The sequence below is a fragment of the Bos indicus x Bos taurus genome, chromosome 3 (assembly GCF_003369695.1).
Source record: "Bos indicus x Bos taurus breed Angus x Brahman F1 hybrid chromosome 3, Bos_hybrid_MaternalHap_v2.0, whole genome shotgun sequence".
NCBI classification, from domain to species: domain Eukaryota; kingdom Metazoa; phylum Chordata; class Mammalia; order Artiodactyla; family Bovidae; genus Bos; species Bos indicus x Bos taurus.
The window spans coordinates 18,981,656-19,006,774 of NC_040078.1; the positions used below are offsets into that span (position 1 = coordinate 18,981,656).

The window sequence follows — 25,119 nt, forward strand, 5'->3', positions numbered from 1 at the left end:
CTCTCTGAAGTTTCATATACACTACACTATTTTCATTAAGTACTCTTTTGCTCCTCAGTTCAAATATTTCTGAACTGAGGCCAGTCCTGCTCTGCATTCATGCCCAAGCAGCACCTGCCTCTCCCCAAGGGCTGGATGGGGCTCTGCACCAGCTAGAAGCCCCAAGCATCTGTGGGTGTTGCATCAAATGAGCCCAGCCTTGCCTAGTCATCTGTGGTGGAAGCTTGTTAATAAAAGCCTGAGACAGGAGAGAGGCTTGTCTGAGAGGCAGTTGCACCGACAGCACCAAGAAGCAGCTGGAGAGCATTCACTGGCCTCGCTGCTACAGCCCTGCAGCTCAGCGTTCAGTCATGCTACGGAGAGGCTTCCAGGCGGCAGTGATACTTGGTCACCATGGAACTCTTCCTGGTGCCACCCACCTCCTGCCCAGATTCAACCCTGCCTCAGCCTTCGGATCCTCCATGGAGTCCCTGGTGAGTGAGTTCTCAGTTCAACCAAATGCACAGCCCTTCTGGAGCCCAAGGATATAGCTGTTGTTCTTGTTGTTGTTGTTCTGTCACTAAGCCGTGATTCTTTGTAACCCCATGGACTGTAGTCTGCCAGACTCCTCTGTCTATGGGACTCTTCAGGCAAGAAAACTGGAGCAAGCTGCCAGGGAACTTCTCCAAGGATCCTCCCGACCCAAGAATCAAACTCAAGTCTTCTTCATTGAAGGTGGACTCTTTGCCATCTGAGCCACCATGGGGACCAACCCAAATCTCCTCTTCCTAGATCATGGCCAGGGTAGGTGAGCAGCTTTTTGGGAGCTATTTGATTTGGCAAAGGAAACCAAGTAGCCCAGCTCCCAAACTAAGACCACCAGGTCACTTTTCTCCTGATCTGAATCTTGTGTGGCCACCCATCACTTTCCTCCTCGGGGCTCAGACTGTTGGGACATCCGCATGTGACGGATGCTGTGTGTGGCCTTAGCAAACAGCTGGTCTGTTGCCCATGGCTGCAGTTGGTGCATGAGCATGTGGTGCCACAGAGGACTCCTCTTCATCCCATAGAAGGTACCGCACCACTGCAGGTGCCCAAAACATGTTTCAGAAGAGCCCCCACTCCCCACTTCGCCGTTGTTACTCACTTCAGGGTGAGGACAGCTGTGGACAGAGCTGAAGTAGCCCCTGAGGTGAGTAATGATGGTCCTCACCTGTGGTCCCTCTCCCGCCCCCCCCACCCACCCCCTGAGGTAGACAGTTGCTCAGAATGAGCTCTGAGCTTCCCAGGTGGCATTATTGGTAAAGAATCCACCTGCCATGCAGGAGACAAAAAAGACACAGGTTCGATCCCTGGGTTAGGAAGATCCCCTGGAGGAAGGCACAGCAACCCACCCCAGTATTCTTGCCTGGAGAATTCCATGGACAGAGGAGCCTGGCGGGCTGTGGTCCATGGTGTCGCAAAGAGTCGACACAACTGAAGCAACTTAGCACACACAGAAAGAGCTCTAGGCCAACCATCAGCTCACATGCTCATAAGTTTGGCAACCTTACCCATATTTCCTCAGTTTTCCCATCTGTACAGTGGGACTAATACTAGCCATTCTCAGCCTCAAAGAACAGCTCCAGGTGGTTTTCATTTTTGTTCTTGTTTGGCTGCATTGGGTGTTAGTTGCAGCACATGGGATCTTCTTTGCGACACACAGGATCTTTCATTCTGGCACTCCAACTCTCTAGTTGTGGCACAGGCTCAGTATTGCAGCACACAGGCTTAGTTGCTCCTCAGCATGTGGGAATTTAATTCCCTGACCAGGGATTGAACCTTCAACCCCTCCATTGCAAGGTGGATTCTTAATCACTGAACCAGCAGGGAAGTCCCTTCTCAGGTTTTAAAACAGGGCAATTATACTGCACCATCAAAGAGCTGCTGCCTCTAATTGTCAGCCCCAATGCCTTTCCTTCCCTTCCTTTGCACATTAGTGTCCCCTAGCCTGATAGCTCAGTTGGTAAAGAATCCACCTGCAATGCAGATCAGATCAGATCAGTCACTCAGTCATGTCTGACTCTTTGCGACCCCATGAATCGCAGCACGCCAGGCCTCCCTGTCCATCACCAACTCCCGGAGTTCACACAGATTCACACCCATCGAGTAAGTTATGCCATCCAGCCATCTCATCCTCTGTCGTCCCCTTCTCCTCCTGCCCCCAATCCCTCCCAGCATCAGAGTCTTTTCCAATGAGTCAACTCTTCGCATGAGGTGGCCAAAGTACTGGAGTTTCAGCTTTAGCATCATTCCTTCCAAAGAAATCCCAGGGCTGATGTCCTTCAGAATGGACTGGTTGGATCTCCTTGCAGTCCAAGGGACTCTCAAGAGTCTTCTCCAATACCACAGTTCAAAAGCATCAATTCTTCAGCACTCAGCCTTCTTCACAGTCCATCTCTCACATCCATACATGACCACAGGAAAAACCATAGCCTTGACTAGACGGACCTTTGTTGGCAAACTAATGTCTCTGCTTTTGAATATGCTATCTACGTTGGTCATAACTTTCCTTCCAAGGAGTAAGCGTCTTTTAATTTCATGGCTGCAATCACCATCTGCAGTGATTTTGGAGCCCAGAAAAATAAAGTCTGACACTGTTTCCACTGTTTCCCCATCTATTTCCCATGAAGTGATGGGACCAGATGCCATGATCTTCGTTTTCTGAATGTTGAGCTTTAAGCCAACTTTTTCACTCTCCACTTTCACTTTCATCAAGAGGCTTTTGAGTTCCTCTTCACTTTCTGCCATAAAGGTGGTGTCAGATATGCAGAGCATATCTGAGGTTATTGATATTTCTCCTGGCTATCTTGATTCCAGCTTGTGTTTCTTCCAGTCCAGCGTTTCTCACGATGTACTCTGCATATAAGTTAAATAAACAGGGTGACAATGCAGGAGACCCAGGTTCAATTCCTAGGTTGGGAAGATCCACTGGAGAAGGGATAGGCTACCCACTCCAGTATTCGTGGGCTTCCCTTGTGACTCAGCTCATAAAGAATCCGCCTACAATGTGGGAGACCTGAGTTTGATCCCTGAGTTGGGAAGATCCCCTGGAGAAGGGAAAGGTTACCCATTCTGGCTTGGAGAATTCCATGGACATGGGGTCACAAAGAGTCAGATGTGACTGAGTGGTTTTCACTTTTTCCCTTGCCTGATCACTCTCAGGAGTCCCCAGGGGTCATTTCCCTCAACACTGACAGAAGGGATTGAGAAGCCCAAGAACCCAGGAGCTGGGTTACATTACGTACAGGTACCGCAGCCCAAACCACAGCCCACCTTCCAGAAAGCCATCTAGTCTCCCCAATCTTTCCTGCCCAGGTCTCAAGATTCTGTCAGGAGATGAAAAAGAGTAAGAATTATGCCCTCCCCAATGCCAGCTGGGGTCCAGACATGCTGAGCCTGTATCATGAATTCCTGGAGAAGACCAAGACCAATGGCTGGGTCAGAGTGCCTTCCTTCAGATCCAACAGAGACCACATCCAGGGGTTCAAGCTCCCACTAGACTTATCAGCTAACTCAGGTAAGGCCTGGCCTAAGAGCAGCCCTTGGCAGGCACATGCCCCAGCCCACTGGAATCAGTTCAGCCAGCCCCTTTTCCCAAGGCCAGAGACTTTTGGGGAGGAAATTCACAAGCTCTCTGCCAGTTCTCAGCCAGAAGTTCTTTCTGACAAGTCCACCTCTCACGATGCAGCCCCAGGCACATGGATGAGGAAAGCGTCCTCTCAGCCCCTGCCCCCTCCTCCCCTCCTCCTGGGGGATGAGAGCACCCTAGTAACCACCTGTGCTCTCAGCCCAGAGTGTACCCACCGGAGAACCGCTGCCTCAGCCCTCCACCCATCTCCCTTCTCACCAGGGATGCTTGCCTTACTGTCAAGCCTTATCCCAAGTCCTCCTCCCCACCCCACAAAGGTCTGAGGATTCCCCCTTGCCCACTGCAGACCTTCCACACCGTCCCTGTTCTGCTAAGCCCAGAGACTCCTGAAACACCCACATGTCAGAGCAATAGAGCTTTCCACTTTGATCTCTCTGCATGTGCATGGACTTGGACGGGTTAACATGTCTCTCTCACTCACATAAGTGTTCTTCAAACCAAGTGCCGACTGGATGGTCCATTCAGTTTATGGAAAAAACAAAGTTGCAACAAAAATTTTTGAAGACTTTGGTTTTCATCCAAGAAGGATATGGTTCTTATAGTTGCCTTGAGGGGAAAAAAAAAGCAGTCAGAACTTTGGGGGATTCATATCCACTTATTTTTCTGTTCCGTATTTTTATTTTGGACTACATGTGAATTAAATGCCTTACATTTTAATTTTCAATGTTTCAGTTCAGCTCAGCTCAGTCGCTCAGTCGTGTCCGACTCTTTGCGACCCCATGAATCGCAGCACGCCAGGCCTCCCTGTCCATCACCATCTCAGTGTTTAAGGTCTCTTAAAGTCTGACTTGTCTCTGACCCTACATCTACTCTCAGCCAGGGAACTTCGTGAGTGTTTCTTCCTCAAGATTCAGGGCTCCCAGAGGACAGGGCTGTGTCCCCTCAGACCGAAGACCTTGAGGACAGGTCGGAGCCTCACTCTCCAGTTGAAAACTCCCCAAGAGCAGAGCCCACATGTCCTCTGGTTCTCTCCTCAATGGTGTGCCAGAGGCCAGCTCCATCTTTGCTGCTGAATGACTGACCCTGCCTCCTGACTGGCCCCTCTGCCCTCACACACTCCCTCCTTCAGCTGTGTCACTGCCCATCTCTCCCCAGACAAGAGTGACTGGCGCCTCTTCACCAGGTGTATTGAGAGGGAAGGACAAGGCTACGAGTATGTCATCTTTTTCCAACCATCCGAGAAGAAGTCCATCTGTCTTTTCCAGCCGGGCCCCTACCTGGAGGGAGTCCCAGGGTAAGATAATGGGCTAACCCAGGGGGGACATCTTTGGCTGCTTCCTGGGCTTGGCCAAGGTGGTGCATTAGGCTCGGCCAGCCTCTGGGCTCTGTACCTCTGTCTAGGGAGGTGGGTGGAGAGTGGGAGGCACTGGGCTTCAGTCTCGCAGTGTCAGATGTGGAAGGATATTCTGTCATCTGGTTCAGTCCCCATTGGGCAGATAAGAGACAGTCTCCTTATTCCAGGCCTGGGAATTTTTCAGTAAGAAGGGGCCTTAGAAGCCACTCTGAGAGGAGTGTAGTGGACTCAGAAGATGACAAGGTCTGGAGTTAAGGGCCAGGCTTCCAGTCCTGCTCTGCCACTGCTTGTATGAAGACCCCAAGCAAGCAATTTAACCTCTGTCTCCTGGCCTTCAGTCTCCCGGAAAAGACAATGGCAACCCACTCCAGTATTCTTGCCTGGAAAATCCCATGGACAGAGGAGCCTGGTGGGCTACAGTCCATGGGGCTCTACAAAGAGTTGGACACAACTGAAATGACTTAGCATGCATGCACTTCAGTCTTGTTACCTAAATCTTGGGGCAGTAATATCTACCTCCCAGAACAGCTAAGAGAAATGAAGGGCCTCGGTTTATGGACTCATATGTATGGTTTATGTACTCATAAACCATAAAGCACAATACAGCTATCAGGCTATCTCTCCAAACTTCACCTTTGCCCAGTGGGCAAACTGAGACGCACAGAGGTAAATGATCTTGCCCAAGGTAGCACAGGCAGTTAAGGTCAGATCCAGGACTCTAACCCAGGAGGCGGGACTCCAAATCCATCGCTTCTTCTGTACTCCACTGCCTCCAAACTGGGAAGAGACCCAGGAAAGAACTCACACTGGACGTAAATACATTCACGCTGGACATAAATACACATTCAGACGGGCCCTGAGCCTCTTGCTTAAGGACACTGGGTCACCAGGTCCACATTTGTCTGCCTTCTTGATCCCTGTTCCTGCTTTAGACAGTCACTGAAGGCTAACTGTGGAGTCAGAATCCTTGCAAGGGAGAGGAGAGAGGGGAGGGAAGGAGAAACGTAAGGGTCCCAAGACCTGAGACAGACTGAGTTGCAGTTAAACAGAATTCAAAGAGATTATTAGATGTCAGCACCTCTGCAGGCCACAGATTCTGACTGCATCCCTTTCGTCACCTTGGCCATCCTGAAGGTATCTTCCATGGGGACTTCCACATGAGTGCGTGCAGACACTGGGGGACTAGGTCAGAGCTCTACCCAGGCCACGGGTCCCCTCCCTTATGAAGAGGAAAACCCCCCAAAGGGGCAGGGATAGGGTGGAATGTGGCCTTTTATTTAGGGGCTCATGGAGGTGGGGCTGGAAAGGCAGAAGAGGACCCCTCGACACTGAGGCTAGAAGATTGAAGGGATCCAAGATGGGGTCAGCACTGAATTAGAAACACCCAGGTCAGTCTATCTCCCTGTGTAAGGAAAAATCTTGTACTTCCTGCTGTCTTTCTTTCCTGTGAGCCTCTTTCACTCTCACACAAAACACTTCACTTCTGACACTTCAGTCACCAAATGGCTGGAAGCTCTCCCAATACCAAGAAATTCTCTGTGACACCAACTGGGTGGGGAGCCTACGATAGAACTCCATTCTGACACTGTCTACCTGGAGATAGTGTCAGACCCCCCAGGTTAAACGCTCAGTCCCACAAGACTGCTTCCACCCTTCTTTAGATGCTGATTGCTAGTGTAGGTGCACAGGTTACCCACAATTTCTGATCTGGCAGTAACTGATGGTTCCCAGTACACTTTACTCTGGTTGGATGAATTTACTAAAACCATTCACAGAACTCAAAGAAACACTTACTTATGTTTACCAGTTTATTAAAGATATTGTAAAGGATGAACAAGCTTCCTTAGTAGCTCAGTCAGTAAAGAATCTGCCTGAAGTCCAAGAGACCCAGGTTCAATCCCTGGGTGGGGAAGATCCCCTGGAGAAGGAAATGGCAATCCACTCCAGTATACTTGCCTGGAAAATCCTGTGGACAGAGGAGCCTAGCGGGCTACAGTCCATGGGGGTCACAGTCAGACACAACTGAGCAACTAAACCACCACCAAAGGATGAACATCCAGATGGAAGAAGTCTGTAAGAGAAGGTCTGGGAACACATCGTGAGTTCAAGAGCTTCTGTCCTTGTGGAGTTGTGGTGCATCATCTTCCTAGTGTGGATGTGTTCGCCAACCCATACTAACTGGAATTCTTATGAAGGCTTCAACACATAGGTATAATCCATCATTAACTTCACTTTCAGCCCTTCTCCCTTCTCAACAGAACTAGAGGTTGTGGCGGCAGGACTGAAAATTCCAAGCTTCTAAATGGCAACCCACTCCAGTATTCTTGCCTAGAGAATCCTGTGGACAGAGGGGCCTGGGGGCTGCTGTCCATAGGATCGCACAGAGTCGGACACAACTGAAGTGACTTAGCATGCATGCATTGGAGAAGGAAATGGCAACCCACTTCAGTATTCTTTCCTGGAGAATCCCAGGGACAGAGGAGCCTCATGGGCTGCCGTCTATGGGGTCGCACAGAGTTGGACACAACTGAAGCGACTTAGCAGTAACAACAGCAATCATGGCTTGGTCTTTCTGGTAAAGAGCCCTCAACCAGGAGCTCACACAGAGTCACCTTGTTAGAACAAGAGACATTCCTATCACACAGGAAATTATGAGGGTTTCAGGAGCTCTGTGCCAGGACCCAGGGGCAGAGACCAAGATCCCCTGGAGAAGGCATAGGCTACCTACTCCAGTATTCCTGGGCTTCCCTTAAAAGAATCTGCCTGCAAAGCAGTAGACCTGGGTTCAATCCCTGGGTTGGGAAGATCCCCTGGAGGAGAGCACGGCAACTCACTCCAGTATTCTTGCCTGGAGAATCCCCATGAACAGAGGAGCCTGGTGGGCTACAGTCCATGGGGTCGCAAAGAGTCTGGCACAACTAAGCAACTAAGCACAGCATATATACATATTCTCTTATCTTACAAGTACCCGTCCAGCCCCAAGGCAATGAGGCAGGGTAGAATAACTGACCAAGAGCTACCCTGGAGCATCTTCACACTTGCCACTGGGTCCTGGGCCCTGAACAAAGAGGGAAGAGCAGGCGTACTGTTCTTTGGCTACAACTCTTCCCCTATTTCAAGCCATGTGGGAAGGGAACTGGCTAGAGGCGTATGTAAAGTTTTATAAACATTACCTCATTTGATTTGATGGGACACAAATTATTTTTATTCACAACTCACAGTGAGAAAACTAAGACTCAGATAGGTTTAGCAACTTGCACAAGATCAAACAGGTAGTGAAGGTGGAGCAAGGAGTCAAACCAGGCGGGTGTGGTTGCATGGCCCCCAGTACTTTCCACCAAAGGGAGCAGAAGCAGGGGTGTGGGAAGCTGGCTGGTGGCAGGCACAGCAGGGTAACCCGTGATAGCACAGCAGGGAAGCTGACCTGGTCTGTGGAGAATCGGGGTCACACTGTTGAAAGTCAGAAACTGGAATCTCTTTCGAGTTATCTGCTTTCTAAAACTCGGTGCCTCTCTATTTTCCCCAACTTAACCAGCAATGGAGCTTTGGCATGAAGAAAGTCAGGTTACACAAGTGAGAACAAGAATTTGCACCCTCTAAATAAAGCAAGTGTTTGCAGCATCTGCTGAAGCTGGCTCTCAGCTTTCCACAGGCAGTGCCGCTCGGGAGTCCATCTTGTCATCACTGAATAGATCCTAGGTCAAGTTTCATGGTTACCCATCTTGAAAATGTGGGCTCAACACTGGCCAGAGTGGCTGGTGAGGTGAGAGCTGCCCAAGGTCAGCTTAGAGACTAAAGCCCAAAAGTTCAGGGATTTTTCCATCCCCTGAAGGAGTGCACTTTTCCAAACTACAGTAATAGCTACCAGCAATTAGGTGATGAATCAAAAAAAGGCTTCTTCCATTCATTCTATCAGAAAAACGTTTTTTTCCTGGTGAAATACAATAATGGTATCAGTGGTTGCTAACACAGGCTGTAGTAACATGGAAGAAAAACCAGCTGATTTTGACTGGTTTGATCAGACAGGATCCAGATCCATTTCCTTTCCTTTCCTGGAGAAAGATGGAAGTGGGGGAGGCGGGGGTGGTGGTTTCTGTCTCTGGCCTTACTCCCTGCCCCTTCCCCCAGGTTTGTCCACGGAGGGTCCCTGGCAGCCTTGATAGATGAGACCTTTTCTAAAACTGCTTACCTGTCTGGAGAGGGGCTATTAACAGTAAATTTCAACATCAGGTTCAAAAAGTAAGTATGGGGTACTTCCCTGGCAGTCAAGTGGTTAATACACCTCACTTCCAATGCAGAGGGTGTGGGTTCAATCCCTGGTCAGAGAACTAAGACCCCACGTGCTACACGGTGTGGCCAAAAAATTAAACAAACAAACAAAAAATCAGATCATTTTTTTTAAAGTAAGTATAGATCTTTGGGGTGTGGGCCATTGAGGGGGCAGTTGGGGTGCAGAAGACCTGTCATGCTCCTTCCCCAGCCACACAGTCCCTTGGTCCCCTGGCCAGATCAGAACTTCTGCCATGCAACTCTGGTTGCTGGCAGATGGGCCCTGAGCCGGGAGCCATTTAAGTCCTTGAGACAAGGTAAGATGAAGAGAAGTTTGGGGGAGGACAGAGAGTTGAGGGGCAGGGCCCAGGGGTTTACATGAGCGGGGGCTAAGCCACCTCCTCTCCCAGCTTGATTCCCCTGGGCTCTCTGGCTGTGCTGAACGTCAACGTGGAAAAGATCGAGGATCAGAAGATGTACCTGTCCTGTGTCACCCAGAGCAGAGATCAGCAGACAGTTTACGCTAAAGCCTCAGGTAAAGAGGACCTCAGCCCCGGCCCCTGGCCCTGTCCTGCTGGTGCTATGCCCGGAACAAACGGAAGGGGGAATGCTAAGGATCCAATCACAAGGTGGGCTCCAACTTTTTAGAGAGGGATTGGGACCTGCTGTACACACAGGCAAAGTGAGGAAAAACCTAATTAGAACTTTTTTTTCCTGTATATGAGTGGCCCAGCGTGTCGCACAAAGACAGGACCCAGGTACTGAGTAACTGGGTACCAAAGCTATGCGCACCCCATCAGCTCCTGCCATCCGTGCCCTGGCCCCTGCCATTTGGCTCACCCTTCTCTTGCAGGCACTTTCCTCCAGATGCACCTGGAAGAGGATTCATCTCGACAATAGACACAGTGCCTTCAGGAGAGCCTAGCAACGACCACCTTGCCTACCAGGGACCCACCGCAGAGCAGGGAGGGGTGCTCAAGAAGTAATGGGTGAAGTGAAGGGGGGTGCTTTCCTTGCATAAATAAAGTCTCACAGCCCTGTTCTCAGTCCAAGACGCTCCTATAGTTGAAACTCAAGATTCTCCCAGGGCCTCCCACATACCCACTTTCCCATTCAGCACCAAGGGAAGCAGTGTACTGAGGCCTGCCAGGCACTGGGTGAGGCGCCAGGCTCACAGTGATGAAAGACAAGGCCCTTGGTCTCAGCATGCACGGCGCAGGGCAGGGAGAAGAGCACCCCCGTCTGCTCCTCCCACCCCGAGGCCCTGGTTATGACACAAAGGAAGGAGAGATCAACTTTCCTCTAGGAAAGCAATCAGAGGTTTTCTAGAGGAAGCTGTGCTTGAACTGAGTCTCAAAAGTTAAGTGATGTCCACCAGGCAGGCAGGGAAGAGGAGGATATTCTGAACAGGGGGCTAGTCCAGGCAAAGGTACAGTGACTTTGGAGAACAGCAAGGTGCTGAGTGGGCAGGAGTTTAGGGAAAGAGAAGGGGGCAGGGCAGGTGCAGGCCATGGAAGGTGCCTTAAACCGTGCAGTGGACCTTGAACTTTGTCTTATAGGAAACAGGGATCCTTTAAAGGGTTTGGGCTGGAGCATGGCATAAAGTTTTGTTTTTTGGAAAGATGACTCTGGTGACAATAAGAGGTCAGCAAGACCGAAGGTGGGAGCACTGGTTAGGAGATCCCTGTGGGGCTCCAAACAAGAGATAGTAAGGACCTAACATGGTTCAAAGCGATGAAGATGAAATATGAAAATATTGCAAAGAGTACAGTTTCTGGCTTGATGGTTCCAGGCAGCATCACTGGGCATACAGGGGAGCAGGCATGAGGTGGAGGGAGATACTGAGGTCAACTTCTCACGAACTGAGCTTGAAGTACCCATGGAACCTCCACCATAGGAGGAGCAGCAGCAGGAGCCCTGGATATTATCATTTGGAACTCAGAATTGATTACATACTGACTCAATCTGTAAGTCATCAATATAAAAACTGACATGGAATCCCACGGAGTAGATTATGCAGAATGAAAGTGAGGAGGAGCCAGAGAGCATGAGAGTGACAAGATGAAAGAGGAAGGAAGGACAGGAAAAAGGGTCAGTGACAGAACATGTGGCCACACTAAGGCTTAAAGCTGGGACAGAGAATCAAACACCCACTAAGGAGGCCAAGAATAGGACAGGTGGGAACTTCGTTAGATCAGCAATATCAAATGCTAAAGAGAAAGCGGATAAGAATTAAAAAGAGGCCTTTGGACTTGGCAGTAAGGAAGGTGGTGGTCTTTTTTGCCAGGAGATAGGAGCAAAATCTAGATTGTGGTAGATGAAAAAATGAATGGGAATGACAAACTGAATGGAGATGAGTCTTTCTGGGAATTTTGTTGATGTTATTATGTTATTTAAAGAAAGAGATTTAAGTGTATTGAGGAGAGAGGTGTCATCTCGCAGAATAGCCATCTGGTCTTAGGGCTGGATCAAGAGCACAAATGGTGGACTTTCCTGGAGGTCCAAGGGATTCTTAACCGAGAATCCACCTGCCAATGCAGGGGACATGGATTTGATCCCTAGTCCTGGAAGATCCCACGTGCTGAGGGGCAACTAAGCCTGTGGGCCACAACTACTAAAACTCTGACGTCCACAAGTGGACACAAGTGGAGGCAGAAGAACATCAACATGACTCTGAGACCAGAAGGAAGGATTTGGAGGTGGTACAGAGAAGGATTAGAAGTTGACAGGAGCACCTTGACTTTCTCAGTGAGGTAGGAGGCAAGGCCACCAGTGGAGAAAGAGGTCTGGAGGAAGGGCAATGATTTGCATAAGCCACAGTGAGGATCAGGAAAACAAATTGACCAAGACATGGGGGCTAAGGCATGCTGAAGGCCCAGATACTGGTGAAAGGCAGGCCTCTGGAGTGGCACCAACCTGGAGTGAAAGAAAGGTGTGAAGCAGCCGGCAAAACCAAGGGGCCATGGCAGACACATCAGGTGAGAACAATGGTAAAGGAGGAAAAAGACTGATATGGCTGGTGCACATTTCTAGGGAGGAAAGGTTTGATGTGAGAACAGCTGTGTCATTATTCAGTCGCTCATTAGTGTCCAACTCTTTGTGACCACATGGACTGCAGCACGCCAGGCTTCTCTGTCCATCACCAACTCCCAGAGTTTGCTCAAACTCATGTCCGTTGAGTCGGTGATGCCATCCAACTATCTCACTTTCTGTCATCCCCTTCTCCTCCTGCCTTCAATCTTTCCCAGCATCAGGGTCTTTTCCAATGAGTCAGCTCTTCACATCAGGTGGCTAAAATATTGGAGCTTCAGCATCAGTTCTTCCAATGAATATCAGGGTTGATTTCCTTTAGGATGGACTGATTGGATCTCCTTGCAGTCCAAAGGAATCTCAAGAGTCTTCTCCAACACCACAGATCAAAAGCATCAGTTCCTTGGCACTCAACTTTCTTTACAGTCCAACTCTCACATCCATACATGACTACTGGAAAAACCATAGCTTTGACTATATGGACCTTTGTCAACAAAGTAATGTCTCTGGTTTTTAATATGCTGTCTAGTTTTGTCATTGCTTTTCTTTCAAGGAACAAGTGTCTTTTAATTTCGTGGCTGTAGTCACTGTCCACAGTGACTTGGGGCCCAAGAAAATAAAGTTGGTCATTATTTCCATTGTTTCCCCATCTATTTGCCATGAAGTGATGGGACTGGATGCCATGATCTTAGTTTTTTGAATGCTGAGTTTTAAGCCAGCTTTTTCACTCTCCTCTTTCACCTTCATCAAGAGGCTCTTTAAAAAAAAAAAAAAGAGGCTCTTTAATTCCTCTTTGCTTTCTGCCATAAGAGCAGTGTCATTTGCCTATCTGAGGTTACTGACATTTCTCCGATAAGTCATGTCCAACTCTTTGCAACCCCATGGACTATAACCTACCAAGCTTCCCTGTGCATGGGATTTCCCAGGCAAGAATACTAGAGTGGGTTGCCATTTCCTTCTCCAGGGGGTCTTTCCTACCCAGGGATCAAAACCCCGTCTCCTGCATTGGCAGGCAGATCCTTACCACTGAGCCACCTGGGACACCCTTTATTAGGTATGGTGATGCCAAATGCTGAAACAGATAAAGCTTTGCATCTCCATAGTCTAACCCTTTTCATAAATAGACTGTGGTTTTCATTCATGTTAGGTCTAGTGTTTGGTTTTTAGCAGTCATTCAGTAACCTGACTGACAAAAGCTGTCATCTTCAACACGCAATTTCCAAAGTCATCCTGGGTTGACGCCTAGTTGCCAAATGAGAGAAGAGAGGATCACAGGGAGGTTTTCAGAACCAAGCCTCACTGTGTTTCCTCAGTCACAAGACTCCGCCAAACTGAAAGGAAGGTTAGCTGGAAAATATGGTCTAACTCCATGTTGTGGAAGAAAGGGGAATGGGGTTGGTAAGTAGCTAGCCACTACTGCCTCAGTTTGAAAGGAGAATCAGCAGAGGAGGGTGAGTCTGTGTCCAAACTCTCATCCTGCCAAGTAAAGAATTCAAATTCAGGGGGTTCAGAGAAAACGAGGTTTTTGTGGCATGGAACAGGGTCAGAGAGTTGGACACAAATTCAGCAGTGGTGGGTGGATCAGGCTCTCTTTCTAGTAACTAGACCACATACTTCCTAAGTCATCAGTCTTGAATGACAAGCAAAAGATCAGTTGACATGGATTTGAAGGGACTTGATCCAGTGCCTTCCAAAAACTGGAGATTTACTAGAAGCCACAGCCAGAAACCTTGTGGCAGCTATTCCCTCCCCAACATACTCACATAAAAATCCTTTCTCAAGGACTTCCCTAGTGGCCCAGTGGTTAAGACTCTGCACTTCCAATGCAGGGGGCATGGATTTGATCCCCAGTTGGGGAACTAAGATCCGACATGCTGCATGTCACAGCAATAAAACAAAACAAAAAAACACCTTTCTCTTGTGCTTTCACGGTTGCCTTTGAAAACCAATTAAACCCAGAGTCTAAATCAGTGTACACCAAAAACCTATTGTCCTTTGTTATGATCAGTTCAGTTCAGTTCAATCACTCAGTTGTGTCTGACTCTTTGCGACCCCATGGACTGCAGCATGCCAGGCCTTCCTGTCCATCACGAACTCCCAGAGTTTACCCAAACTCATGTCTATTGAGTCAGTGATGCCATCCAACCATCTAGGGCCTAATCTTCATTTATTTATTTTTTTAATATAAATTTATTTATTTTAATTAGAGGCTAATTGCTTTACAATATTGTGTTGGTTTTGCCATACATCAACATTAATCCACCACAGGTGTACACGTGTTCCCCATCCTGAACCCCCCTCCCACCTCCCTCCCCACACCATCCCTCTGGGTCATCCCAGTGCACCAGCCCTGAGCATCCTGTCTCATGCATTGAAACCTGGACTGGGGATTCGTTTCACATATGATAATATACATGTTTCAATGCCATTCTCCCAAATCATCCCACCCTCACCCTCTCCCACAGAGTCCAAAAGACTGTTCTATACATCTGTGTCTCTTGCTGTCTCGCATACAGGATTCTCATTACCATCTTTCAAAATTCCATATATATGCGTTAGTATACTGTATTGGTGTTTCTCTTTCTGGCTTACTTCACTCTGTATAATAGGCTCCAGTTTCATCCACCTCCTTGGAACTGATTCAAATGTATTCTTTTTAATGACTGAGTAATACTCCATTGTGTATATATACCACAGCTTTCTTACCCATTCGTCTGCTGATGGACCTCTAGGTTGCTTCCATGTCCTGGAGATTATAAACAGTGCTGCAATGAACATTGGGGTACACTGTCTCTTTCAATTCTGGTTTCCTTGGTGTGTATGCCCAGCAGTGGGATTGCTGGGTCATAAGGCAGTTCTATTTCCAGTTTTTCAAGGAATCTTCACACTGTTCTCCATAGTGGCTATACTAGTTTGCATTCCCACCAACAGTGTAAGAGGGTTCCCTTTTCTCCACACCCTCTCCAACATTTATTGCTTGCAGACTTTTGGATAGCAGCCATTCTGACTGGCGTGAAATGGTACTTCATTGTGGTTTTGATTTGCATTTCTCTGATAATGAGTGATGTTGAGCATCTTTTCATGTGTTTGTTAGCCATCTGTATGTCTTCTCTGGAGAAATGTCTGTTTAGTTCCTTGGCCCACTTTTTGAATGGGTCGTTTATTTTTCTGGAATTGAGCTGCAGGAGTTGCTTGTATATTTTTGAGATTAACCCTTTGTCAGTTGCTTCATTTGCTATCATTTTCTCGCATTCTGAGGGCTGTCTTATCACCTTGTTTATAGTTTCCTTTGTTGTGCAGAAGATTTTAATTTTAATTAGGTTCCATTTGTTTATTTTTGCTTTTATTTCCAATATTCTGGGAGGTGGGTCATAGAGGATCCTGCCGTGATTTATGTCGGAGAGTTTTTTGCCTATGTTCTCCTCTAGGAGCTTTATAGTTTCTGGTCTTATGTTTAGATCTTTAATCCATTTTGATTTTATTTTTGTGTATGGTGTTAGAAAGTGTTCTAGTTTCATTCTTTTACAAGTGGTTGACCAGTTTTCCCAGCACCACTTGTTAAAGAGATTGTCTTTTCTCCATTGTATATTCTTGCCTCCTTTGTCAAAAATAAGGTGTCCATAGGTGCGTGGATTTATCTCTGGGCTTTCTATTTTGTTCCATTGATCTATATTTCTGTCTTTGTGTCATTTAAACACTTCCAAGAGAAGAAATATATTCCATCTTTCCCATACAGTCAAGAAAAGGAAGAAAACCAAAACAGTTGTATTTGAAAACTCAAATATAACTTGCTTCTTTCTTTTCTCAGTTGGCAACTGGATGTCAACACTCAGGATGACTTTGGAAAACAAGTGCTGAGGATGGCAGAGGTTCGATACACCCTGTCACTTCTCCACTGGGGCCAGTTTCTAGCAGAAAACAAGCATAAGCTGCAAAACATACAGAAGTAGGAGGGTCTCAGGCAAGACCCACAGACAGGCTGGGAGTGACAGCCTTGATGGGAAAAGGCCTGGGGGGCAGGCAGGGATCTCCAGAATGGAAACAAGATCGCCAGCTGCTGGAATGCTTCTCTAGCATTGAGAGCATCGACAGATGCCTCTCTTCTCACAGAGGGTGAAGTATTGCAGCTTTCTAGGCAGAAACAAGGGGAGGTGCCACCTCCACACTTTAAAAGCCAATTCCATGTGTAGTGCGTTCATCTGGAATGCAACTACTACTCAGGTAGATGGGGTGGAACCCAACAGGCCATCCAGGCAAATGTGGGAGCTTATTTTGCTTGAAGCAAAGGGTATGTGTTCTCCAAATATCTGAATCAAGGGCCAAGAGAAACCAAAGAGTGAATAAAGCAATTATAAGACTAACCAGTTCCGAAAGCAAGGGCTATCAATAGCTCATATCAGCTCCCCCTAAGGTCTTCCTGAAACTAAGATCAGAGAGTTAGGTCATCATCAAGGGTCCTGGGTGAGGAGCCAGAGCTGCAAGACATAGTGTATCACCAGTCCTATCACCTGCCAGTACCTGCAGTGGGTGCGGGTGGCCAAGTTATGCTGCCTGAGGCCACTGCTCAAGGACAAGGGACAATTTAACCCGAAAGCCCAGGGAGTCTTGTAGTTGTCTGCTGACCTGAAGGAAAAGTCTCTCCCCTCTGTGTCTCTTCTTCTGGCTTGAATCCAGGAAAGCACTCTGTACTGCCCAGTCCTCTAAGTGTCCTTCTACAGTGGCACTGGCAAGAAAAAGGAGGTCAAAGTCCCAGGTCACCTATAAAGTTCTTGAGTGGCAGCAATGGTGCTGGGAGGGGGGGAAGCCACCCTGTGGGTCCTCATTCAACGAAGAAGCTCTGCTTAATAATGAAGACCCCTGGAGTACAAGAAAGAACAGAGGTTCTTTAAGATAGAAGATCTGGGTTCTAGTCTCATCTCTGCTACTCTTTGGCACATCATTTCTTTTGGGGTCTGTTTCCTGCTCTATAAAAATGAAAGAGTAGATGAGGTGACCTCCAAGTTCCAGGTCTGATGTCTTATTGTTCTAATTAAGTCAGCTTTCAGCTCCCTGATGTGCCAGTTATTTGAGTGAGTGCTCTCAGATCCCCACCCTCGTCCTACTCTGCTCGGACTGCAGAGGCCCAGTGCCTGCAATCTACATTTCCCAGTCTCCTTTGTCATCGGCTTTGAAAGGCTCTGGTGGCAGACTGGAAAGCGGGAAGTCGGGAGATGTAAGGGTATTTCTCACCCTTTTCTGTTTTGAGAGGCAACTCAAGTAGTGGCGTAGATCCTACGAGTAGTTTTGTAGATCCATGATTACAGATCCTGCTAGACAGCCCTCACCTTCCTATTTTGCCATTTTTATTTTTCCACCACCTTGGTGACAGGTTCCCTGTGATAAATGCCCTCTGTTGAACCACCTAACAGGTGCTTGCAACCCCATGGACTGTAGCCTGCCAGGCTCCTCTGACCATGGAATTCTCCAGGCAAGAATACTGGAGTGTGTAGCCATTTCCTTCTCCAGGGGATCTTCCTGACCTAGGGGTCGAACCCAGGTCTCCTGCATTGCAGGCAGATTCTTTTTTTTTTTTTTTTTAGGCAGATTCTTTATTGTCTGAGACACCAGAGAGAAGACTGTCTTCCTTACCAGACCCAGACTAATACAGTCAGATTGTGGATTGTCTACGGTCAGTTTACAGTCCCACTGGTGTACAGCCTAGCTAGTGTACAACCTTGCATGCCCCCTTAATTTAATATCTACCAAGAAGAGAAAACGGAAGGCAAGAGGAAGGAGGAAAATGAACAGTCAGAGATTGAGCACAATGCTGGCTAAATCCAAATCTCTGCCCATTTCCCCCCTACACACAGCACAGCTGAGCACAGCTGGAGAAAACCTACACAACCTTCCTGTCCAGTCTCACTTGAAAGTCATGATCACTATCCTAAGTTACTGTTAGTTGCTCAGTCGCGTCCAGCTCTTTTCGACCCCGTGAACTGTAGCCTACCAGGCTCCTCTGTCCACGGAATTCTCCAGGCAAGAATACTGGAGTGGGTTGCCATTCCCTTCTTCAGGGGATCTTACTGGCCCAGGGATCAAACCTGGATCTCCTGCACTGCAGGCAGATTCTTTACCATCCTCCTCCTCTCCCACTCTGCTGGGGCATCTGGGACTCAGTTGTTGGATGGCTTTTCTTTTCTACCTACAGTTTATCAAGTCTTCTGACTTTAAATTCCATTTACATTTCTCTCGGTGCCCACATTTATACTTCCAGTCTGGGCCTCTCCTTAAGCTCTGGATTCACACATCTACCTGCTTACTCAACATCTCCATTTTTTTAATTATTTATTCTTAACTGAAGGATAATTGCTTTATAATATTGTGTTGTTTTCTGCCATACATCAACATGAATCAGCCATAGCTATACATATGTCCCGGAGAAGGCAATGGCACCCCACTCCAGTACTCTTGCCTAGAAAATCCCACGGACGAAGGAGCCTGGAAGGCTGCAGTCCATGGGGTCGCTGAGGGTCGGACACGACTGAGCGACTTCACTTTCACTTTTCACTTTCATGCATTGGAGAAGGAAATGGCAACCCACTCCAGTGTTCTTGCCTGGAGAATCCCAGGGACGGGGGAGCCTGGTGGGCTGCCATCTATGAGGTCACACGGAGTCAGACACGACTGAAGCAACTTAGCAGCAGCAGCAACATACATATGTCCCCTCCATCTTGAACCTCCCTCCTACCTCCCACCCAATTCCATCCCTCTAGTCAGTATCTCCATTTAGATGTCTAACAGACAGCTCAAGTTTAACTGATCTAAAATTGTTGCTCAGTCGCTCGGTTGTGTTTGACTCTTTGCATCCCCATGGACTGCAGCACACCAGGCTCCCCTGTCCTTCACCATCTCCCGGAGCTTGCTCATGCTCATGTCCAGTGAGTCAGTAATCCCATCCAACCATCTCGTCCTCTATCATCCCTTCTCCTCCTGCCTTCAATCTTTCCCAGAACCAGGGTCTTTTCTAATGAGTCAGCCCTTCACATCAGGTGGCCACAGTATTGGAGCTTCAGCTTCAGATCTAAAACTGAGCTCCTCATATTTTCCCCCTCAGCAAATGGCAACTCCATTCTTCCAACTGTTAGAGCCAAAAACCTTGGATAATTCTCTTTAGATAAGGATGGATCCATCATGAAATCCTATTGATTCTATCTTCAGAATGTAGCCAGAAACTGACTACTACAATGCTGATCCACACCCCAATCATCTTGTGCAAAGATTATTTCAATATTCTTTTATCTGTTTTCCCTACTTATGCCCTTATCCCTCTCATTCTACTCTCAACACAGCTGCTAGAGCAACCTTTTTAATGCATAAGTCAAGTGGTATCACTCCTTAGCTCACCACAAGGAAAAGCTAAAACTGTTACAGTGGCTTCAAGCCCCATAAGATTCTGACCTTACTATCTCTCTAAGGTCATCTTCCCATCATTCATTCTGTTCCAGCTACACTGGACTCTGCCCCCTTAAACACTCCAGGCATGCTTCTGCTGCAGGGACTTTGCATTTCAATTCCTTCTGCTTAGAATGCTTTCCTTTCTCCTTCCTTCATATCATTACTGAAATGTTACATTCTCAAGATGGCCATCCTTGACCCCACTATTTAAAATTGTATGCTCTCCTGACACCCTCTATGATCCTCCCCTACTTTAATTTTCTCCCCGACACTGATTTTCATCTGACAAGCTGTATTTTTTACTGATTCATTTTTGTCTATGGTTTTTCTTCTCCCACGAAAGTATAAATTCCATTTGGCCAGAAGATTTCTCTGTTCTCTGCTATATCCTCAGAGTCTAGTACACAGTGCCTGGCATGTGGTAGGTAGTCAATAACTATGGATGGATGGATGAATGAAACTAAAGAATCAAACTTCCCTGAATCCTACCCTTCCTCTGAACTTATCACAGAAGACAAAAATGTCCTTATTGTCAAGTAAGATTGAATTGGGGTTTCTGTTTTCATGTGCTTGTAGCAGAAGTCAGTCTAACTGATACCCAAGTATGATCTTTTTCACTCTTTTAGTTTTAGGGTTTTTTTTGTTTGTTTGTTTTTGTTTTTTTTTTTAATTTCTGTTTAATTCCCTGGGTCTTTGTTGCTATGCATGAACTTTCTCTAGTTGCAGTAAATGCTGGCTACTAGTTGCACTGTGTGGGCTTCTCATGGCAGTGGCTTCTCCTGTTGCAGAGCACAGGCTCTAAGTGCATGGGCTTCAGTAGTTACAACACAAGGGTTCAGTAATTGTGGCACATGGGCTTAGCTACCCCTCAGACTGTGGGCTCTTCCCGGACCAGGGATGGAACCCCGTGTCCCCTGAACTGGCCAGTGGATTCTTAACCACTGGACCACCAGGAAAACCTCTATGTATGATCTTAACCTTCATGCTAACTCTGAAGTTTAGATATTTTCTCTCCGTTTTTCAGATGGGAAAGAAGAACTCCTGAGAGATTAAGTTACATGCCAGAGGTCATACATTAAGTCCCAGGGCTCAAATCCCCAGCCTGACTGATGCCACAGCTGCAAGTTCTTGGCTGCAGCATTCCACACAGACCACTGTCCCCAGAAACGACACCAAGGCTGAGCTAAGTCAGAAGCCTTTGGATTGAAGGGTCTGGGTGCTGCCAGTCATCTCCATAAAGGACACTTTTGCTCCCTGAAGACTCTTAAGTATCAGATGTCAAAATAATAATCTTGTTCATTTCCCGAATTTCACAATTTGCCTTGTTGCTGTCCTTATCGTCTGTCTGCTTCCCCCTTCTATGTATCCCCAGCATTTAACACAATGAAGGGATAAATGAACTAATTCAGATACAATTCTGCTTGAAGTGAAAATGTTAGTCACTCAGTTGTGACTGACTCTTTGAGACCCCATGGACTGTAGCCCGCCAGGCTCCTCTGTCCATGGAATTCTCCAGGCAAGAATACTGGGGTGGGTAGCCTTTCCCTTCTCCAGAGAATCTTCCTGACCCAGGGATGGAACCCGGGTCTCCCGCATCGCAGGCAGATTCTTTACTGGCTGAGCCACCTGCTTAATATCATTCATTCATTCACAATTCTGACTGAGCATCTGACTTGTTCTAAGCACTGTCTTTGTGATGCTTACAGTCTACTAAGGGAAGAGGATATTAAACAGTCACAGAAATAAATCACACACACAAAAAAAGAAACTGAACAGGGCCATAAGGGAGAAGTATGGGGCACTATGAAAGCAGACAACAGAACATCCTAATTTCAATGGGAGAATGTCAGTGAGGACCTCCAGATCTGAAGGGTGAAGGGGAAGTGGTCCTCGAAGATGAATGTCCTAAGGCGGGAATGAAGGATGGTGAGTGTTCCTGAAGTACAGCTGATGGTCTCATCTTGCCAGTGGTGGCCTGTGTTTCCTAGAATCTGCCTTCAAGGACAGGAAGGAAGGGGGAGACACTATGTTTACAGTTTAACACACATCTGACAAGCCTGACCTCTGCTCACTGATGGAAACAGCTCTGTCCTCAGTGTCTCTATGTCCAGATATTTCCAGCTTGGTCACTTTTCCCTGGTCCAGTGTAATTCAAAGAACCAGTCACTGCAGTCACTGTGTTTGGGAGCAACTGGGATGTTTCCAGAACTAAACAATGGGGGCCAAGACAGGATTCCAGCAGGGAGGGCTTTGCAGAAGTTACCGTTTGTGTGGTCAGGGCTGTAGGTTTCACCTAGGAGGGTTGGGTGGTGCCCGGGTAGCATTAAGGGATGGAGGCCACTGCAAACGAATGGCTGTCTCCCTTTTCACAGCAGCCCTCCCCAACTCCCAGCAGAGAAGGCCCCAGGGCACAGGGCTGGCTTGCTGCTAGAAACCTGAAGGAAAGAGTTAAGAAGGCCGGGCTGATGGACTCAAAGACAGAGCTGTGTTTATCCAGGAAAAGAGGTCGTACGTAGACAACGGAGGCCCCTGCCAGCTCCTCCCAGGACTGGGCTGGGGGAGCAAGCTGGAGAGGAAGTTGTTCCCCTCCCGGCTTCGAACGGCTCCTGGTCCGACGCCAGGACCCAGAGGCGGCCCACAGGTGAGGCCTGAACTCTGGGCGCCAGGCCGAGCCCACTGCTTTGGAGCTCAGACTCTCAGACAGAAAGTCAGAACATCGCGCTCCCTGGGAGTGCGGTGAGCCGGGCGGTAAGCGCGCTGCGGAGGGCCTCCCGGAATCAGGTCAGAAGGTGACGGAGAATCAATGCTGTCTTTGTGCTCAGCGGTTTCCTAGGGAGAAAAGGAGTGGAGAGTGGGAGGGGCAGCCCAACTACTTGGTCCGCTGCAGACTCGGGATGCGGTAGGACTGGGAGGTAGGGAGCCGGACAGCCAGGGCTTAAGTCGGGGGTGGCATCCTGTGCCCCCAAGAGGTGCTCTTCTTGAGCAGGCCGCGGGTGCTCTCGGGGCAGCAGTCAGATGTGCAGGCAGGTTGTTTCTGGCCTGGAACGACCCCGGAAGGCGAGGGAGGAGCAAGAGGATACAAGTGGGGCGAGGGACGAAGGATGGCTCAACCTGCAGAAACTTGCGCAGCCGCAAGGAACGGGAGCCAAGGGGTGGGGGTGGGGAGGGGACTGGAGGGAGTCCCAAGCGGCGCCAGATCAGACCCTGGAGGAGAGCCCCAGTGTTCCGGAATGGGCATGGGAGAAGGGGGTAACACCCCCCCCCCCTCCCCTAGGGCCGCGGTGTCTCTTGAGGAGGAGAGTGAATATGAGGGAGTTTCAGCTCTGGGTCAGTGTTTGAGACTACAGACCTTTTGATAACGTGGTGTTAACTCGATTCTTCTAATAGGAGTCTAGGGTTCCAGTGGGTGCGTTAGGCCTTCTCATTCTGAAGTGGGTGTACATCTTTAGTACCAGTGAAAGCAGTGGGGGACTCTGTGTACTCGTATGTCCGAGGCCTGACTGTCTAGCCCTGGACTCCATTTCTCTCCGGACCCCCAGACTTTGTCGCCCTTTGTTTTTGCCGCTCAAAAAGGGCCTAGTGCGCCGGTTGGGCCCCCAAAGAAGGGAGCGGCAGCAGCTCACCCGGTGTACGTTTGCAGCATCATTCACCTTGGGCTCCCCTTCTTTCCTTGCCCAAGCCTCCACGCTGGACTCGGATCCTCTCGCCTCGTGGAATTCGGACTTTCAGCACTCCACCACCACCGCCGCCGCCTCATGTGGCTCTTGGAGAAAGCTGGCTACAGGGCAGGGGCCGCGGAGCCCAGGGCCCGATGGGCGCCCTCCAGTTTGTTTCCTAAGCGCCGCACCCCGTGCCCGCTGGCTCACCCCTGCCCCAACGTCCTCACTCCGGATCGCATCCCACAGTTCTGTATCCCGCCGCGGCTCCGGGACCCAGGTGGCGCGCTGCCCCACAGCGGCGGGCGCGGCCTCCCCGAGACCTGTTCGCTGCCACACCTGGCGGGCCGCGAAGGCTGGGCCTTCCTGCCCGAGAGCCCGCACACGCGCCGGCGCGAGTCCCTGTTCCACTGGCCACCGCCCACCCCCGCCGGCGGGCTGCCCCCCGCGCCGTCCCGGCTGCACGTCTCCGCCCCGGACCTGCGCCTCTGCCAGGCCCCCGACAGCGACACGGCCTCGTCGCCGGATTCGTCGCCCTTCGGCTCGCCGCGGCCAGGCCCTGACCGGCCCCGGCCGCGCTCGCTGTCCCGGGTGCAGGCGAGCTCGGCGGGCAGTAGCCCACACGCCTCGCGCCGCGCGGGACCGCCCACGCCGCCCCTCTTCCACCTCGACTTCTTGTGCTGCCAACTGCGGCCGACCCAGGAGAGCGTGCTGCACCTCGAGCCCCGGGGAGGGCAGCTGCGGCTCTCCGCCGAGTACCCGGCCGGGCCCGGGCGGCTGCGGCTGCGCCTGGTGAGCGCTGAGGGCCTGCCGCGGTCGCGGGCCGGCCCCGGGAGCGGCGGCGGCGGCTGCTGCGTGGTGCTGAGGCTGCGGCCGCGCGCCCGGCCGCGGGGCCAGCGAAGCCGAGTGGTCAAATGCAGCACCAACCCCATCTTCAATGAGGACTTTTTCTTCGATGGGCTCGGCCCGCCGGACCTGGCCGCCCACAGTCTGAGGGCCAAGGTGCTGGACAGGGGCGCAGGATTCCGCAGGGACGTGCTGCTGGGGGAGTGTGAGACGCCCCTGATTGCCCTGCTGCCGCCCTTGGGTGCTGGGCTAGGTCCCGGGGCTTCCCTGGTGCCTGCCCATCTCAGCCTGTAGCCTGAGAGACTGTCTCTTCCTCAGGAGGGCTCCACCGGGTCTACAGTCTCCATTCTTTCCATCTGCCCAGCATGTATTTATTTTTGCAAATAAAATATCTGTCTCCCCTTGTTTGCACTTTGCGCTGTCAGATCTGCAGCCTGCCCTCCTCCCTCTGCCCTGGCCCTACAAGGGATGGAGGAAGTTCATTCAGGTTTTCTGATTTGGAGCAGACCTTAAGAAGTGGTTCTCAAACTTGAATTTGAGTATCACAATTACCAGACATCAGAAATGCTGGATGAGCTTGTTAAACACAGGGAAAGAATCCTGAGCTCTGTTCCTGACTCAGACACTAGTTCACTAGGTATGACCTGAGTGGGTCCGAAGTCCCTGCTCAACAAGGCCCCTATCCCTTCAGGGGGCCCTCCAATCACTGAAAAGCTCTGTGACTGAAGCCCGCATAACTCTCCTTCCCCTGGGGGTTCCTGGGGGGTGCACAGGGGAAATCAACACTCCCCACCCATCTAGCACCCCACTCACACCCACATCTGATCTGAAGAGAGAGATGAAATTTCTGGGTCTTGGGAGTGAGTCAGAGGATGTCAGACTAGCAAACTATGCCTTTAGGGATCCTCTCTCCTGCCTGC

The 25,119-nt window shown here is 49.4% G+C and overlaps 2 protein-coding genes across 2 annotated transcripts; both read left to right on the forward strand.

The window, feature by feature from the left end:
• Positions 1-62: 62 nt before the first annotated feature.
• THEM5 (thioesterase superfamily member 5) lies at positions 63-10,276 on the forward strand. Its single transcript, XM_027533366.1, has 6 exons — positions 63-473; positions 3,337-3,538; positions 4,766-4,904; positions 9,093-9,203; positions 9,644-9,768; positions 10,087-10,276. The coding sequence occupies exons 1-6, from the start codon at positions 351-353 to the stop codon at positions 10,131-10,133; spliced, it is 747 nt and encodes a 248-aa protein (XP_027389167.1). The 5' UTR covers positions 63-350; the 3' UTR covers positions 10,134-10,276.
• Positions 10,277-21,290: 11,014 nt separating this feature from the next.
• C2CD4D (C2 calcium dependent domain containing 4D) lies at positions 21,291-24,603 on the forward strand. The gene is made up of 2 exons (XM_027533352.1): positions 21,291-22,338; positions 23,377-24,603. Exon 2 carries the CDS (start codon positions 23,453-23,455, stop codon positions 24,491-24,493), a length of 1,041 nt encoding a protein of 346 aa, XP_027389153.1. The 5' UTR covers positions 21,291-22,338; positions 23,377-23,452; the 3' UTR covers positions 24,494-24,603.
• Positions 24,604-25,119: the final 516 nt, after the last annotated feature.